The sequence below is a fragment of the Hemiscyllium ocellatum genome, chromosome 23, assembly GCF_020745735.1.
Source record: "Hemiscyllium ocellatum isolate sHemOce1 chromosome 23, sHemOce1.pat.X.cur, whole genome shotgun sequence".
In the NCBI taxonomy this organism is placed as follows: Eukaryota; Metazoa; Chordata; class Chondrichthyes; order Orectolobiformes; family Hemiscylliidae; genus Hemiscyllium; species Hemiscyllium ocellatum.
In genome coordinates this window covers 18122215-18141596 of record NC_083423.1, presented here as the reverse complement: position 1 = coordinate 18141596, position 19382 = coordinate 18122215, and the positions used below count along the sequence as shown (strand labels likewise).

The following is a 19382-nucleotide window of genomic DNA, read 5'->3' as shown; positions in this document are numbered from 1 at the left end:
CAAGCCGTTGAAATAATGCCAATGAAGACATGATGATATGTTTCCAAATTATGAGAAATGGCAGAGCAATTGATGAACTACTTGAATTCTGTCTTCACAAAAGACACACATAATTTTCTAGAACTGCATAGGAAAGCAAGGGTCTGTTTGGAAATAAGAACTGAAAGGGCTTGAGAAATGAGTGGGACTGAAAGCTGATAAATCCTTGGCGTGTGATAATCAACAAGGAGGTGGTCATGGAAATAGTGGATGCACTGGTTGTCATATTCCAAAATTCAGTAGATTTTGCAACAGTCTTGACAGATTTGTGAATGGCAAATATAACTCCACTTAAAAAAGAAGTGAGGAAGCAGGGAAAATACTGGATTCTACTATTAAGGATATAATAACAAGATACTTATGGGGGGAATACAAGAATATGACATTAGGACAGAGGACCAGTCATTATTAGGTTGAATGATAGAGCAGGCTCAAAGGGTTATATGGCCTCTTCTTGTTCCTTTTTTCTGTTAAGTCAGCATCATGTGCGAACTGGTAATATTTCTACAACATTGCTTCTCTCATCCCTTTCTGTGATACAGGCTGCAGAGAAGAAATGCATATTGGTGAAATCTTGCTACCTTTTGGAAATTCATTCTGAGATTACACATATTTAAGCCTGATTTTTGCCTCTTCCTAAATCATTTCATGGGAATGAAGGATCGAACCGGCTGACCCTCCTTGCTCTCAGCCTGTGTTCAAGACAATGAAATAAGCAGCAGTTATCTTCAGCAAAGAGTCTGTCTACAGTTTGTATAACCATTTATAGCCATTTTCCTGTGATCTAATACGAAGATTTGGTGAGCACAGTCAATCAATGGAGAGGTTCTCAAACAAGGTCACCAAGATTAGAATTGAAGCAAAGATATGAATCAAATGATGTATTTTTCTCCTACACCACCATTAGAATGGGAGAGGAAAACATTCCCAGGAAAATTGTGACAGGTTACTGAAGGCTGCGAGGCACTTTTGGATCCACTTTTCAATACAGTTGTATTTAACAGTTCGAGAAACAGATTTATGGAGTTAAGATTGGCTCAAAGTGTTTTAAATCGATTAAGGTGTCAGGTTGAATAGGTAAGAATATTCCAAGAACAGACAGAACACATTTGGCCTAAGTGATTGGATTCAGTACTTGCACTTTTCTGTGGGACAGTACAGATCGACATTTGCTAAATATTTCCCAATGTCAATAAAGGTCGAACAGTTCATCAACTTCAAAACACCTTTCACCCTGACCTTAAGTTCACATGGACTATCTCTGACATCTTCTCCATCCTGGACCTCTCCGTCTTTATTTCCAGCAACTGATTTGACATGGACATCTATTTCAAACCCACCAACTCCTACAGCTACCATGACTACACTTCTTCCCATACCCCTCCTGTAAAAACATGATCCCTTACTTTCAATTCCTCCGCCTCTGCTGTATCTGCTCCCAGGAGGAGCAATTCCATACCAGGACATCCTAGATGGCCTCTAATTTCAAGGACTGGAATTTCACCTCCCATGTGATCAACCACACCCTCCAGCGTCTCTCCTCCACTTCCTGCACCTCTGCCCTTGAACCCCACCCCTCCAATCGCTACAAGGGTAGAACCCCCCCCCCCAACACGGTCCTCACCTTCCACCCAACTAATCTCCAGATACAGAGCATTTACCTCCACCATTTCCGCCACCTACAATCAGACCCCACCACCAGAGATATGTTTCCCTCCTCAGCCCTATCTGCATTCTGCAAAGTCCATTCCCTCTGTGACTCCCTCGTTAGGTCCATGCCCTTTGAGACCACAATTATCATTCTGTCTATCTCAAGGGCAATTAGGATGGGCAACGGATGCTGGCTCTCATCCAAGAAAAAAAAAATTTCTTAACTACTGTTTTTTCTTTACTTTTGTTTCTTTTCTCCTTCGTTTTGTCTTTTCTATCTCACTTTCTGTCACTCTGTATTTCACTGCCTATCTCTCATTCTGTTTGTTCTTTCTGAGTTTGTTCTTTTCTGTTTTCTTGTCACAGCCTCTCTATTTCTTATTGTCTCTCATCTCTATTTTGCATTCAGTTTCTCCCTGTCTCTCAATGTCTTTCATTCTGTCCTTCCTTTTATATCTCTGCCTCTGACATTAGTGTTGTCAAACTTCATAACATCTACCTTCTGAGAGTTGAGCCAAAATTATGTTTTGTCACATGTCACACAGAAGTTGTTGATACAAAGGATTTTTAAAGGGATTATTTTCATGGGATATTCTGGGGGCTTTCCTAGTAGGGGATGATACACAACATCAGGGTATTTTAGGAGAATGCCCATGATAAGTACTATTTATACTCAATACTGTATTGTCCAAAGCTGACAGAATCTCAAGTGATCCTTCAGGTGATCTGCTCAAATTTGACCAGTTAAAACTACAGATTACTGGGGCTTACAGCACTTCACTGGAGTACTACAATTCTCTCTGATTTAAGGATTAAAAAGTATGACTTGATTCCAGTATTTTATTACCAGATGTGTTCACCTTCAAACTAATTTGGACTCAGAAAAGTCAGCTTTTGTCTTATTCCAACCATCAGATATTCAAACCCAAATTGCTCACCAGATGCATTGCCAATCACTAGAATGAAACATTAATCTCCTGAACAGTTCTACTACTGGGCATAAAATCACAGCTGCTTTGAAAAATAGGATTTAATTTTATTGATTAATTGTGAAAATAGTGGAGAAGGGGAACTTTAGTTGTCTGTGCTGGTATTTGAAAACGGGAGATTACATGATGAAACCTCCAGGAATACGTAGGCAAACCGATTTATCAAATAGCTTATATTGCAATCAAGCATTTGAACCCTTATTAGGTGAAGCGAATCACAGGAACTCAATAGTAATCTACTCAATTTATCATAAAATGTGTAAATGCATCATTAACAACCTTCTGACCATCACGTATAGCTGCAACCTTTTCAAGGGATTGAGTTACAACAGTACCATCAATGCATATTTCTGATATCTCGACAGATTAATTCAGCTCACAGGGAAGAAAACTCCAGCTTCCAAAAAAAAAGGATCAGGCCCAATGCAAATTTTACAACCACGGCAACATTAACAGAGAGTAACATAATTGTATCGGTTTCCAAATGGGTCAGTTCGGCTGAAATTGCCTCACTGTGTAAAATGATCACCCTAATACAGATGGAATTAGAAACCCTTCCAGGTTATTTTACTCTAACCCCTTCAGATTCTCACTCTAATTTCCTCTTCCCATCATAGCTAAACCACCCCTCCCCCCAACTCTCTACCTGCTATTCGTCCTAGTTCTACCCTTCCAACTTTCTTCCTCCTTCCCTATTTTCCTTTTCCGTTGAAATTCACTCTTTCCCATTCCCGCCTTAGGATCCCCCCAAAATGTATCTGCTCTCAGTTGACTACCTCCGTCCACCATCCTTGCTTGCTACCCTCCCCACCTGTAACTATCTGAATGAGGTCACGCTGTGGTGGGAAAACAGGTGAAGAACAACCTAGCCTGCTGGCCGAAACATACCCGCCTATTGTTACGCGCCGTGATGGGCACTTGCTACGAGCTAATGGGAAGCACGCATTGGCGCGGCCGATCCAATGGGATAGTGCAGAAGGCGGGTCCCGGAGGTGAGGGGGTGCGGCAAGAGGCGGGGCCGCGTGCGGTTCTTTCCAAGTTCGGTTGCGTCACAGCGCCGCTTCACCAGTTTGTGGGGACAGTGGATGCGACACTGGCCAGGGATTTAATCCTGCGCCTTTATGGGAGTAAAAAATCACCGCTGAGGAGCGTGAGTGAATTTGATCTTGAGCCTGTCCGACACTTGGTGCAATCGGAAGATGCTGCTTTAATCCAAATTAATTTCTGCTGCGGGACCTTTTCCGATTCAGTTTCCAAGCAATTGCACCTTAAATCCGGGGGGGATCCTAATTCACCATGGCTCGAACTCGGACGCAGGGAGAAGATTTCACCTTCGTCAACCCCGTGGTTAAATATTTACTATTTCTGTTTAACATGCTGTTCTGGGTAAGTGACTCCACTATCTCGTTTTAATTCATCTCTTGTTTTCTGCCGCCTCAGTCTCTGTGCTCCTTTTTTTTCTTAAATGGCAGCAAACTTGCAGCTAGGCAACCTGTCCTCCTTAGTCCAAGCATGTTCAACCAGAGACTAGCTGAAGCAACACAGGCGTTTCGTGTTTCTGATTTCCCCCCCCCCCCCCCTTCCATTTCATTCTAAACATTGTCAGGCCAACCACCCGGGGATTTCCTCGCACCAGTATTCAAGGATGGATTTTCTTTTTTTTAAAAAAAAAGGCTGGAGGTCCCCTACGGTTTTTCTTTGTGTTTTTTTTAAAAATAAGTATTAATCATTAACCCGCGTGCAGAATGTTGCCAGCTTTCTGGGATTTCCCATTACCCCTCCCCCAGACATTGTAAAATCACAGACTTCTTCGAAAACGTTCTCTCTTTTTTTCTCTTCGAAGTGAATGAAGACCGGATTCTCAGTAGTTAAAGCAGCTAAGGCTCCAAACTGTTCCCTTCACCAGTTCATCGCATCAAAGCGATAATGACTTTTTCCACCGTCCCACGAAAACCATGTTTGTTAAATAATTTCGGTTTCCTACCAGACACCCTGGTATCTGAATCCCAGTTTCAACTCCTGATACTAAATTGACTTGCTCTTGTGATTATTTACATTGAATATCAAACATCCATCTGTTGACCTTTCATCTCTCCCGGACTAAGGAACACTTGTGTTTACGTACCGCCAATCCAATGAAGTATTTTCTGAACTCTCGTCACTGTTGTAGGCCAAATTGCACGCTGCAAGAATTCACAAACAACTATGTAATAAATATTAGTAACTGTTTACCTCATTGCGGTTTCACTCCATGAGATGCGCGGACTTGCTCCTAACATTGGGCCTAATCAACTTAAAACTAAAGCGAAATACTGCAGATGCTGGAAATATGGAATAAAAGCGGAATGTTGGAAATCAGTAAGTCAGCATGTGGAGAGAGAATTGACATGTCAGGACTGTCACCTCTCCTCGCCATTCAGAGCGAATTGGCTTCCAATCAGAGTCCGGCAAATGCTTATTCATTTTTAAAATGTATAATTTCATGGTCTGTGGGCACCAGTGGGTCACTGAAGATTTATCACCCAGCCCAGCCAGTCCAGAATGTGGTGGGATGGTGGTGCACTTCTGCAGTCCCAACTGCAATAGATACACCATTAGGAAGTTTCAAGATGTTAACCCTGTTAGTGAAGGAACAGTGATATATTTGAAAGTCAGTATAGTGTGCAACTTGGAGAGGAGTCTGCTAGTGGTGGTGTTGTGTGCACTGGCTGCCCTTGACCTTCTAGAAGGTACCGGTCACTGATTTGGAAGGTGCTAACAAAGGAGCCTTGGGAGTCGCTGCATTTCATTTTGTAGATGCCACTGTGTGTGTCACTGATGGAGGAGGTAAATGTTTAGGATTGTACATGTACTGTCAATCAAACAGGCGACTTTGTCCTAGATGGTTTTGAGCATCATGAGTGTTGTCAGAACAACACTCATCCAGACAAGTGGAGAGTATTCCATCACACTTGGGTGGTGTGCAGGCATTGGGGACTAGGTGAGTGACTCACTACAGAATTCTCCAAGTCTGATCTGCTCTTGCAGCCACAGTGTTTCTATGGCTGGTATGGTTTAGTCTCTGGTTAATGGTAATAAACAGAACAGTAAGGCCATTGATTATGGAGGAAACTAGTTAGACTATCTCATGTTGGAAGTGGTTGTTGTCTGGCTGTTGTGGCACAAATGTGACTTGCTCCTTACCCAACTTTGGAGAAAGTGAGGACTGCAGATGCTGGAGACCAGAGCTTGGCACACCAGCCTCATTCCTGAAGAAGGGCTTGTGCCCGAAATGTTGATTCTGTTGCACCTCAGATGCTGCCTGGCCTGCTGCGCTTTTCCAGCACCACACTTTTCAATACTTATCCAACTTGCTCAAGTAACTATCGCATTCCCAGCTACACCATTCCCCCCAACCCCCCCATACACACATACACAAAAAAAAATCTTTCAGCTTCCTTGGGCTACAAGCCTCATTCCTGAAGAAGGGCTTTATGCTCAAAACGTCAATTTGCCTGCTCCTTGGATGCTGCCTGACCAGTTGTGCTTTTTCAGCACCACACTTTTTTCAACTCTGATCTCCAGCATCTGCAGTCCTCACTTTCTCCAAGTCTGAATACAGTCCAGATCTTGCTACATTTTGACGTGGACAGCTTCAGTATCTGAGATGTTGCAAATTATACTGAACATTGTGCAATCATCTGCAAATATCTTGAAATTGATGGGAAGTCATTTAAGCAGTCGACAATTGTTGAGCCTAGGACACTGGGACTGGGATGTCTTCCCCACAGGTTAACTGAATCGAGTTAATCAGTTCAGTCCATTTTGCCTGATGATTATTACATGCAACTACAAATCCCTTCAATACTCTGTGCTTCAGAAAATTATCAACAACCGCAGAATTTTGCCTATGGTTATTCTGGTCGACGTTTGGCTGGCTTCCCATCCTCCTGCAGAGTAGAACACACAGAATTTCGTGCTTGTAAGAAAGTAAAACATTCTTGACATGTTCCTAACAACTTGCATATGTAGGCAGGATCTTTAATATGTTCAACAGAGTAAAGGTATCAGTTTAGTCTCCTAAAGTAAACAAGATCATAAACTTGTACAGTCACTAAAGTATACTAGATTGGAAGAAAGGCTGTTTCACATGCAAGTTTTGGGGCCCAGATGTAGGAGTAGCAGAATGTGCAGGTGCTCCAGTTGCTACCATGGAATCGGGAGTTTTACAAGAATGAACAAAAGCACCCCAGAGGGAATGTTCCTTTCTGGAAGCAAATGAGAAAGGAAGAATAGATTTTGGTTCTTGAATAGTGCTGTAGATGGTAAGAAATGATCTGGCAAAGACTGTGGCTAGTCAGGTGTTGGTTGATGGTAAAGGAGACTCAACAGTGAGGAATAATCTTGTTGGTATAGATGTAGTCAATGACCAAAGCTGCAGTGGAGCATTTGGAGATTCTGCTGGAGGATAGGGAGCCAGCCAAATGTAGACCAGAATAACCAAAGGCAAAATTATGCAGTTGTTAATCATTTTCTGAAGCACAGTGCATTGAAGGAATTTGTAACTGCATGTAATACTCAGGTAAAGTGGACTGAACTGAGTAACTCAGCATTTAGGGATTCTGCTGTTTTAATATTTGCGTTGTCAGGAGAAAACCTTTTGAACAGCATGTCGTAAATATGAGGTAGTGTGGGGCAGTGTAGTAGGTGTATGATACTGGGATCTATGGATATAGCACTGTACTTTACTTTGTCTTGACCAAAGCACTCTGGTCTCACACACACATTGCTCATTACTGGTACCTACAGTTACATATATTATATTGTATGCATGCACTATTGGAAATATAGTAACTCTCGAGCTGTTAAGTTACTGCCTGTTAGTTATTATAATGATTCTGTGGTGCTATTTTGAGGATAAGCTGAGCATTCCCTCCGCATTCTCGCCAAGAACCTGCATGCTCATCTTGTTGTTTGTGAGATAATGCTGTATATAAAGCTAGTTTTCCATGTTACAATTGATACATTTGCAAGCATTTTTTTTGTGTAAAATGCCTTGGGATATATTAGGTAGACCTAAAAGGTTCCTAAATAGTATAAAAAAAACTTCCATTTATACAGCACCTTTCACAATCACAAATGTCCAAAGCCCTTAACAGCAGTTGAAACACTTGAAGAGAGCTTACTGTTGTAATATCAGTAGTTCAGCAAATAATTTGCACATAGATTACATTGATGTTTGTAGGATCTATCCTGTAGTTCTGTGTTATTTACATTGTATGCTTAAAAAAAATTCTGTTTGAAACAAATTTCTTTTGAATTGACAGATATTGGCTTCTGAATGTCAGAACAAAGTGTTTAGTACTGTCCGTCATGTCACAGGACCAGCCTTTCACTTGCTGTTGGCTTCAAAGGCCAAATGGCTTGTTAAGGAATTAAACACAAGTTTGCTTGTGGAGTTACAAAACTAATAGCAATTCGGTGCAGTCAATGTTTTTTGGTGGGACAGAAAGAAGCAAAGTCCTGTTTACAAAGATGGAGGGTGGTGTGGAAAGGGAAGGAAGTTGTTTTACTGCCAGATTATCCACACTGAGGACTGGAGCAATTCACCAACACCAACTCGAGACAATCAGAGATAGAAAGAAAATGCCAGTCTTGCCAATGATCACTGCATCTTAGAGCAAAGTAACGGTCTGATTCTTTTTTTTCCACACGTTTACAAAAGAGAACTTTTTTTTTAAAAAAGAAAGACCCAAGTATAAACATTGATATGCAGTTAAATCTTAAATAAATGATAACCAAAATCTATCAAACAAGAAAGCAGAAATACCAAGAGAAAAAAAAGAAAACTCGACTAACTACTCATGTAACTTCCAACTAACCAGAGTGTATCATTAAAGTTCTTACATTACTCAAGAGAGAAAAAAAAATCCAGTGGATAACGCATAAATTGAGCAGTGATATACACCCTTGGAATGTGTTAACATCAGATCACAACAAAACCTGTATTTATCCAAAACATCTCGAGCATATAGCATATAAAATTCACAAAAATAAAATCTCTTTAGTACATTCAGATCAATATAATCTAAAAAAAAATCTAAATACTAAAAAAAAGTATAATACGTGTTTAGTTGGAGATCTTTCCCCCTTATTCCCAGGGGGCATCACTTCCTTTCCAAAAACCCATCATAACCTCTCCCAACCAGTGCTCCAACCTTGACCCAGGCACCCCATGATAGGATAAGGAAAATTCAAGTATACTACTGAACTAGAACTAACAGTGAGTACCCTATTCCCCCACCCCACCCACACCAACACCTGGATATATTTGGTAATGTTAATACCATATATGAACATATATTACTATGAAATTACAGTCTCAGCAAATAATAATTAAATATATTAATACAAAATAACAGGGGAAAATAACCCCGCTCCTAAGGACAAAGATAAAATAAGATATATAATAAAAAAGGAGGGGGGGGGTGAAGGAAATTGCTAAGTAAAGGATGGATAAAAGATGAACTGCAGAAAGGCAGTTCGAGGGGGATCTGCCTTTGGAGGTAGCATGGGCTGAGGTCAGAAATAAGAAAGGAGCAGTCACCTTGTTGGGTGTTTACTATAGGCCCCCCAATAGCAGCAGAGAAGTGGAGAAACAGATTTTGGAAAGATGCAGAAGCCACAGGGTAGTAGTCATGGGCGATTTCACCTTCCCAAAAATTGATTGGAAGCTCTTTAGATCAAGTAGATTGGACGGGGTGGTGTTTGTGCAGTGTGTCCAGGAAGCTTTTCTAACTCAGTATGTAGATTGTCCAACCAGAGGGGAGGCCATATTGGATTTGGTACTCGGTAACGAACCGGGACAAGTGATGGGCTTGTTAGTGGGTGAGCATTTTGGTGATGGTGACCACAGTTCTGTGACTTTCACCTTGGTTATGGAGAGAGAGAGGTGCGTGCAACAGCGTAGGTTTTACAATTGGGGGGGAAGGGTAAATACGATGCTGCAAGACAGGATCTGAGGGGCATAAGTTGGGAGCATAGGCTGTCAGGGAAGGACGTCATTGAAATGTAGAACTTTTTCAAGGAACAGATACAACGTGTCCTTGATACGTATGTACCTGTCAGGCAGGAAAGAGATTGTCGTGTGAGGGAACCTTGGTTGACGAGGGAGGTTGAATGTCTAGTAAAGAGGAAGAAGGAGGCTTACATAAGGTTGAGGTAACCAGATTCAGACAGAGCGTTGGAGGGATACAGGATAGCCAGGAGGGAGCTGAAGAAAGGGATTAGAAGAGTTAAGAGAGGGCATGAAAAATCTTTGGCGGGTAGGATCAAGGATAACCCCAAGGCCTTTTATGCGTATGTGAGAAACATGAGAATGATGAGAACGAGGATAGGTCCGATCAAGGACAGTAGTGGGAGATTGTGTATTGAGTCAGAAGAGATAAGAGAGGTCTTGAATGAGTACTTTTCTTAAGTATTTACAAACGAGAGGGACCGTATTGTTGAAGAGGAGAGTATGAAATGGACTGGTAAGCTGGAGGAGATACTTGTTAGGAAGGAAGATGTGTTGGGCATTTTGAAAAACTTGAGGATAGTCAAGTCCCCCGGGCCTGACGGGATATATCCTAGGATTATGTGAGGAAATTGCAGAGCCGTTGGCAATGATCTTATCGTCTTCACTGTCAACGGGGGTGGTACCAAGGGACTGGAGAGTGGCAAATGTTGTGCCCCTGTTCAAAAAAGGGAATAGGGATAACCCCGGGAATTACAGGCCAGTTAGTCTTTCTTCGGTGGTAGGCAAAGTAATGGAAAGGGTACTGAGGGATAGGGTTTATGAGTATCTGGAAAGACACTGCTTGATTAGGGATAGCCAGCACGGATTTATGAGGGGTAGGTCTTGCCTTACAAGTCTTATTGAATTCTTTGAGGAGGTGACCAAGCATGTGGATGAGGGTAGAGCAGTGGATGTAGTGTAAGGCATTTGATAAGGTTCCCCATGGTAGGCTTATGTGGAAAGTCAGGAAGCATGGGATAGTGGGAAATTTGGCCAGTTGGATAGAGAACTGGCTAACCGGTCGAAGTCAGAGAGTGGTGGTAGATGGTAAATATTCAGCCTGGAGCCCAGTTACAAATGGAGTTCTGCAGGGATCAGTTCTGGGTCCTCTGCTGTTTGTAATTTTTATTAATGACTTGGAAGAGGGAGTCGAAGAGTGGGTCAGTAAATTTGTAGACGATACGAAGGTGGAGTTTTGGATAGTGAGGAGGGATGTTGTCAGCTGCAAAGGGACTTAGATATGATGCAGAGCTGAGCTGAGGAGTGGCAGAAGGAGTTCAACCCTGTCAAGTGTGAGGTTGTCCATTTTGGAAGGACAAATAAGAATGCGGAATACAGGGTTAATGGTAGGGTTCTTAGTAAGATGGAGGAGCAGAGGGATCTTTGGGGTCTATGTTCATAGCTCTTTGAAAGTTGCCACTCAGGTGGATAGAACTTGTAAGAAGGCCTATGGTGTATTAGCGTTCATTAGCAGAGGGATTGAATTCAAGAGTCGTGAGGTGATGTTGCAGCTTTACAGGACATTCTGCCCCTACCTGGCCTGATCCAGCCTCCAGATTCAATAACTGCGGAAGCCACTGTTCAAGGAACCTTGTAAGCTGGCCGTTCGGGAAGGCCCAGCAAACGAATATTTTTTCGACGACCTTGATTCTCAAGGTCGTCAATGTGATTCTCTAAGGTCCAGACTTGCTGCTCGAGAGTCCTGACCCGATCCACGGCCAATTCTGCATGGCCTCGGAGGTCGCGGCCTTTAGCTCCGCCCCTCCGACTCGGCATTCAATTTCTTTGATGTCTCGGCCATGCTTTTGCAGCGCGGCCGAGATTGAATCCCACTGACTTCGGGACTCTTCTATGAAAGCATCGATCTTCACGTCGAGTTTGAAGATTATTTCCGCGAGGCACACCACCGTAGGTAAGCCCCCCGGGGCGGCTGCGGACCCCTCTGCTGCAGCTGGGGAGGGTGGGGGAGGGGCTCCTGCTTGCTGAGAACTGCGGGCTCCTTTCCCTCTAGTCATTTTTACAGGAGACTGAACTGTATAAATTTAGTACTAAACCACTAATTACATTAAATAAAAACTATTTTTAGTTGATTTGGTGAGTGTGGTGGGGGAGGGTGGCCTACTTTGCCTAGGTCTTGGGAGGAGGACTATAGACTCAGACTTGCTGAGTCACCGCCATCTTGGATCTCCTGATTCTTAACCTTCTGGCCTCCGGGCAGGGACGTTATCACTGTGCCACAAAAGCTTCCAGTTAGCTTTTATATATTTGTTTGGTCCCTCTTCTTTACTGGGTAGAGAATGTTTTCGGGTAAGTGTGCTATATATTAACAGCTAATAGGCAACGCTTTTCAAAATAAACAACTCAACAAAAATGGAATAAGTTTTTGACAGTCCGTGCTATTGCCAGTGTTCTTTTTGCCTTTGCGTGCGATCTGTTTGCACTGCATTGTCCCATTAAGAGTGTTGGATGGTCATGGGCTCCACAGCTTAGTGTGACCAATGCCCTGATACCACACATCAGTCACTACCTTTGACCTCTTTACAATGTCCCAAATGTTTGTAGAATTTTGGGCATAACTTGCCTGTGGTATTTCCAAAATTGCAACATAAAGTGTACATATTTGACTGTGAGGCACTTTAGGAATTTCGGAGATCGTGAAAAACACTTGTGAAATCCTTTCCGTTCTTTTAAATTCATAAGTCCCCTCCCCTCTCCATATTGTAACTAGCTAATGTCAGTGTCAGTTTGTCCCTTTTGTCCTCCTCAGGCCTGTAATTCTTCCCAAAGTCTCACAGCATTATTTGTTTATTTCTCTTAGATTACATGCATCAAATGTCCCAACCCACCCCCACTTTGTAATGGGAAAGACACTGGGTATCTGTTGGCACAACCTTTCTCTACTGTTGTTAATGTGAGGAGGAAAACAATGAAACAAAGATTACAAGAGAAGAAAGTTACTTTTTTGCCTTTTTTCACCAAAAATGCAAAAGAAATTACAATGTATTATGAAATAGGAATTGAAGGAAGCAGGAAGAGAATGATTAGTAATCTGAATGTGTGTTGGGTTTAATAACAGTGTATCTCTAATTACCTGGAGTTATTGACAGGCACTTGTGAATGATTCTGAAACTGGACACCCATTGAACCTCATTCTTAGGGATACTGTCTGGATTCCATGATTCTATGAAACACAGGGACCAAGATGGAGCAATTATTCCAACTCCGTTGCGAGCTTTCTGTCCCAGAAACAGGCTGGAATACAAAAGCATGGAAGTTATGCTAATCATGTAAAGCTCTGATTAGCATCTATTAGAATGTTGCAATGCATTTGGGTATTACACATCATTGAGAGTATGAGCCTTGGAGAGGGTGGAGCATGAGTTCACAAGAATGATGGGGTGGGGGTGGGGTGCTGAAGAGGATTGTTATGTGGATTGGCTTGTATAGATTAGGGTATTATTTTAAAACAGAGATTGATTTTTTTAATATTTTGGTAAGGACATTGAAATATATAGAACCAACACAGTTACTTGGAGTTGAGATACAGTTCAGCCATGATCTAACTGAATGAAGGGAACGTCTCATACTAGTGAATGGTTTTCTTCCTGTTCCATATCCAGAATCTGCAGGGCCATCAGTGCAACTATCCTGTTTCTTTAAATGTAGCAGTTGTGCCAAAATTGTTGTAAATGGAGAATATCATGCTCCCCTCCTTCCACTGTTTATGGCTCCTACTACAAGTTATTACATAACTACTATAGGCTTACTCTTCCATCCTCCCTTCATGGTGCAGAATTGAATCCTGATTAGATGGGTTTTTATAATATGTTCAAGTGATATTGGTTTGCCCTGTTTTATCATGGACTCCATTTATCAGTTAAAACCAATTATAGAGGGTGGCTCACTGAGCTGTGTTGAACGTCCCTGGATCATTTGTTAAATCTGTGAGCTGGGCGGGGGACAGTACCTCCTTCTCAGACAGGACTGGAGGAGGAATGGGGTCTCTCTCTCTCTATCTCTCTCTCTGTGTCTCTGTCTCTCGGAGCTGGGTGGAAAGACAAGTGAAAAGTGAGAGTAGAGTTGGACCAAAAACAGGGCAGCACATTGGCACAGTGGTGAGCACTGCTGCCTCAGCACCAAGGACCTGGATTCGAACTCCGCCTTCGGTGAATGTGCAAACCCCACACAGACATACTCCCCATGTCTCTGTGGGTTTCTTCCAGGTGCTCCAGTTTCCTCCCACAGTCCAAAGATGTGCAGGTTAGGTGGATTGCCCATAGTGGCAGGCTAGGTGGGTTAGCCATGATAAATGTGGGGTTATGAGGATAGGGAGGGGTTGGGGAGTTTGGAAAAGATTTGTAGCTCAGGTTCTAGATATAGGTTTGCTCACTAAACTGGAAGGTTCATTTTCAGATGCTTCATTACCATACAAGGTAGCATCATCAGTAGGCCTCTAGTGAGGCACTGGTGTTGTTTCTCTCTGTCTCTCTCTCTATGCTTAGGTAACCTAAATACATAAATAGAAAGTGGGTGATAACACCTGTGCTTGACTGGAAGCTCGGTAATGTTACCTAGAATGGTGACAAAACTTCTGAAAATGAGCCTTTCAGCTCAGCGAGCAAACTTGCATCCGAAGGGAGGGGTATTGGTTCTGGTTCTGGGTCTGAGTGGGATGCTCTTCAGAGGGTCAGGACAGACTCTATGGACTGAATGACCTCTTCCATGATTCCATGAAATACAGGGAACAACATGGAGCAACTTATTCCAATTGGTTGTCAGGTTTTTGTCCCAGAAAGCACATAATGATGACACAGATTCCACCTGTTACTGATGTTGAACTGCACTGATAAAAGACAGCTACATAAGTAATCCAAAGAAACATAGCCTATCAATACCCAATTCAATTACTGTACCTGTCCCCATGCACATGTTCACAAAGGCATGGACTGAAAAATGCAGTGTTCTATGCAGGAGCACATACAAATGCTTGCACATACCCAAGTATCTATAAGCTTCATCTTGCACATGTGAAATCTAACTCCCCTGCCTCACCCCACTGCCTCCAAGGCTTGATCCCATTATAACAGTGCAAAAGGATAGTAAGGACATTCTGCCCCATTTGATAGGAAGCCCAGATCTCTGTCATCTAAATTCATTGGATCATTTAAATAAATTGCATCTATTATTTAGCTAATATCCATAGTGGATACAAATTGTATCAGTACCTCGTATGGTGATGAAACATCTGAAAATGAACCTTCCAGTTTAGTGAGCAAACTTACATCCAGAACCTGAGCTACAAATCTTTTTCCAAATTGAAAGTAACAGTATGCGCTTCTCCCTGTCCAAACAAAACAAGAGCACATATCATCCCTAGCTCCTTTTTGAACTGGTTATCTGCTTTGATATTCACCTAAGCCTCATGTCAGGCCTAGTGCTGAAAATTAATGTCTGTCTAATCAGTTGATGCTGTCTGGAACTAAGAGAGCTTACCCGTAATTTTGTATCTTTGGCTGTTCCTTTATCTGAGGCTTTGGATCCAATGTACACTGGACACCACTTTTCCTAGTCAAACAGGACAAAACAATGCAGATCATTGAGACTGCATGTCTGGATGTTCAGGCAGATTTCTCAATAGGGTAATTTGTAATCCAGATAGATGATTGAGAAAATGAATGAATGAATGAACACTCAGGCCTGGCTTCTTCCATTCTTCATTACATTCTCTCCACCACTTCCTGGCTCCTCTCCTGATAGTGACTGGTTCTGGTGAATAGACTGAAAGACTCTGGTTCAACTCTGGCACTTACTTTGGATCTGGTGAGGTTCAAGTCAGGGAGGGAAGAGAATGGGAGATCAGAAAACTTCAAGTGAGACAGACCCTGTAAAATCTGGCAATCTTGTGAGTATGAACTTCCTGTCAATGCTCATGACCTATTTTGTTGTGGTGAGTATCACAGCCACCTTGATCTCGGCTAAGTCTGGATCTGAGTGAAAGCCCAGCATTTGCCTCGCCTTTGAACCTGCCAGTCAGCTATGTTCAATTTTGAGGTTGAATAACTTTGTTTTGTTTTAATAATTGATCCTGATCCACGTCACTCCTTAAGAGCTCCACAACAGTATAGACACACCATTCCTAGCACAATCTACAATGATCCTGCTGCAAATCTCCCTGTTGATGCATGGTGAACAAAGAGGGTACAGACTGTAAACCATGCTATTGCACTATGGAAATTGCATGCCAATTGCAACAATGTGCTGAGAATAGAAATCAGTGAAAGCTCCTGATTTTAAACCAGACCACTAATTACTTGTGATGCAAGGATGGATAGATGGTGCTTAATTCTCCTGCTCATTTGGAAATGAAAGCATCCCTGCTGATTCTCAGTAAGTAGAGTAAAATATCAATGGCAAGGGAAATGTGGTCAGGCTGTTTCTCTTTTTGAGGGGGTTGGTGTAGAAAGGGGCGTGTTTATGTGGTGAGGGGGGCATTCTTTAATCACAGCCCCTTCTCATAGTGTGTCTCAACATTATTTCTTTATTCGACAACTTGGATTTGCCTCACGGCACCTTTTATTATCCCAAACAATTCACCCACTTTCAAAAGGTTTGCTGATCAGAGGGCAGTGAGTTTCTGAATGCTAATAAGCTGTGGAGATGAAGCTTCAAACCTTAATGCCAAGTGTTTGCTCAGTGGGTGGCATGCCCACTTCTCAGTCCAATGGTGTAAATTTAAGTACCACTACACAGAGCCCAGTACAGGATAGGATTGCCCTTTCTGGTTGATGTAAAAGACCTACTAATGCTATTTGAAAGAAAAAAATGAGTTTTTGGTAAGATGTCTTGGGTAATATTTAATCCTTCGTTTAACAAACTGATTTTTGTTTCCCTTAATTATATGTAGTGAGATTCTGCAGTCTGAAAACTTGCTGACTCTTTTCTTGACATGATCCTTCAAACTAAGACCTTGTCTTGGTATTGCATCTTCCCTGACTTTGCCATGTCCTAAAGTACTGTACTGCTGAATAACTGAGGTTTTTGAGTTGCATCCTTCTCATTACTATTGACAGCTTTCAAATGATTGGAGGAGAGAATCCTGGAAATTTTGGCAGAACAAGAATAAACCCGCAGGATGGCGGAGCTGCCATTATTCCATGTATGAACTGTTAAAACGCTTCCCTTTTTAGACAGTATGATGTCTGGTCCATTTTCCGGATGGAATTGAAATGCAGGTTAATTTTGATCGAATTGAATGGCGAAATAGATTCAAATGGCCTCATCCTGGTCATGAGTCATTTTAAAATTAACATGTAGGTGCAGCCAGTAATGAAAAAGATAAATGGTGCATTAGCCCTTCATTGCAGAGGTTTTGTGTGCAGAAGTAAAGATATCTTACTGTTGTATAGAGCCTTAGTGAGACCTCACCTGGAACAACGCTCAGAACACATGGAGGTAGTGAGCAGATTTGCTCCTGAATCCCCAAATTACTTAGAAAAAGGCACTCACAGGCCTGACCAATTAGAGGTTGATGCCATAGGGATATCATGATAGACATTCGGCTGTGATTGAATAAAACAGCAGGACAGATTTGATGGGCTGAATAGCCTACTGCTGTTCTTATGTTTCTAAGAATGATACTTGAAATCCATGTGTTGCTTCCTAGTTAAGCACTATAGATCTGGGATGATAGGCAAACAAGCCTTACTGCAAATTATATAGGCAACAGAGAGAGTTTTGAATGGTCTCAAAAGTCCATGGAAGAATGGAAGCCAGCCACGAATATACTAAAGTAGTCCACTCACTAGAAATAAAGCAGTGGAGGAGGGTTTCAACAGCAGGTAAACTGTTAGGCAATATTATGGAATGGTGTAGAAATATGGTCTGAAACTGATTTTGGGGTCAAATGCGACCTCCAGGCTGAGAACCGTCTTGTTCAGCTTTGGACTTTTGCTAGAGAGAGAGAGAGAGATGGAGACAGTAGCTTTAATGGCGTTGCTGGCTGGCACTGAAGTTAGTGGTCTTCCCAGTATTTTATTAGGGAAGAACTTTGTGTTCGTATGGTATTCAATGTTAGATGAGCATTCTGAAAATGTAGAGGTAGAGATGGTAGTTGAGTGAGGTAGGGGTTGATGACTGGGATCTGGGGAGAATTAGTGAATGTGTAGAAACTGATGCTGTGCTTTTGGATGGTGTACTCGGGCATCATGTAGGTGAGGGTGTCAAATATTAATCCTTGAGGGACATGAAGGTTAGTAACCAAATACCCTATTAGGTAAAGAAGCTGGAATTAAAAAGAAGTTTACAATAAATCTTTGTGTAAGAAGAAACTTCCAAGCACAACGAATCTATCCTGCTTTTGCACCACTCCTTCCCTTACTCCAGGTATTATGTGCTTTTCCTTCAAAATGTCTCTTCATGCTTTTGATAGAATGGAACAAGATCAGAAATTACTGGAAAAACTCAGCAGGTCTGGCAGCATTTATGGAGAGACAGCAAACTTAACATTTTTGCTCCAGTGACCCTTCTGCAGAACTGAATGGGGCTTTGAAAAATTTGGTATATATGCTAAAGGAGGAGTGGGGTGTGGATGCTGAATTCCAGCATCTGCATTTCTTTGGGTTTTTTTTTTTGGATGGAAAAGAGCATTGAGTTCAAAATCCAGACTGACACTCCAGTGCTGTACTGAGGGCATTGTTTTGTTGTCTCGGGTATTGCCGTTCAGATGTGTGAGGACCTGACTCTCTCCTCAGGTGAACTGTGGCATTGGTTTGAAGGATAGGAAGATTTCCCTGGTACCTGAGCTACTATTTATTTCTTGGCTGATCCCTAAAGCAGATTGTCTGGTCATTCAACATAATACTATTTGTGGCACCTTTACTATATGTAAATTGGCTGCTACTTTTCCTTCCATTGCAACAGTGACCATTTAAACTGACACACTGAAAATCCTGGAAGTACAGGTCATGCAGCAACTATGGTAAAAGAATGTTTCAGATCTGTAACTTTTCATAGGAAACTGTTACACATTGAAGAGCATTTAAAAAGTCAGAGTCACACATCATTGAAACAAACCTTTCAATCCAACCATGTTTCCAAACTAAACTAGTCCCACCTGCATGTGCTTGGCCCATTTCCCTACAAACCTTTCTTATTCATGAATTTATCCAAATATCTTTTAAATGGTGCAACTGTACCTGCATCTGCCACTTGTCTGACAGTTTCATTCCACACATGAGCCACCAAAATGTAATCCCTCATATTCATCAATATTAAACTCCATCTGCTACTCCTCAACCATTGACCCAATTGATCAACATGTCTTAATATCTTCGATAACTTTCTTCACTGTCTACCACACCACCAATTTTGGCGTCCTCTGCAAACTTACTAACCATGCCTCCTAAATGGATGTAGGTTTGCTCGCTGAGCTGGAAGGTTCATTTCCTGACGTTACTAGAGCCTCTAGAGGCCCACTGAAGATGCTACCTAGTGTGGTGACAAAACATCAGGAAATGAACTTTCCAGCTCAGCGAGCAAACCTACATCCAGAACCTCAACCTGAGCTACAAATCTTCTCAACTCACTAATGCCTCTTATATTTTCATCTTTTGTTTGTAATTTTATATAAATATAAGTAGATCCAGTACTGATCCCTGTGGATTACTGCT

At 42.0% G+C, this 19382-nt stretch overlaps 1 protein-coding gene across 1 annotated transcript in view; it reads left to right on the top strand.

The window, feature by feature from the left end:
* Positions 1 to 3748: 3748 nt before the first annotated feature.
* The window catches only part of tspan33a (tetraspanin 33a), a 44990-nt gene continuing 29356 nt past the window's right edge, over positions 3749 to 19382 (top strand). Inside the window, exon 1 of the mRNA XM_060843120.1 lies at positions 3749 to 4064. Coding sequence (XP_060699103.1) covers positions 3975 to 4064 — 90 coding nt within the window. The 5' untranslated portion in view covers positions 3749 to 3974. The remainder of the gene's footprint in view (positions 4065 to 19382) is intronic.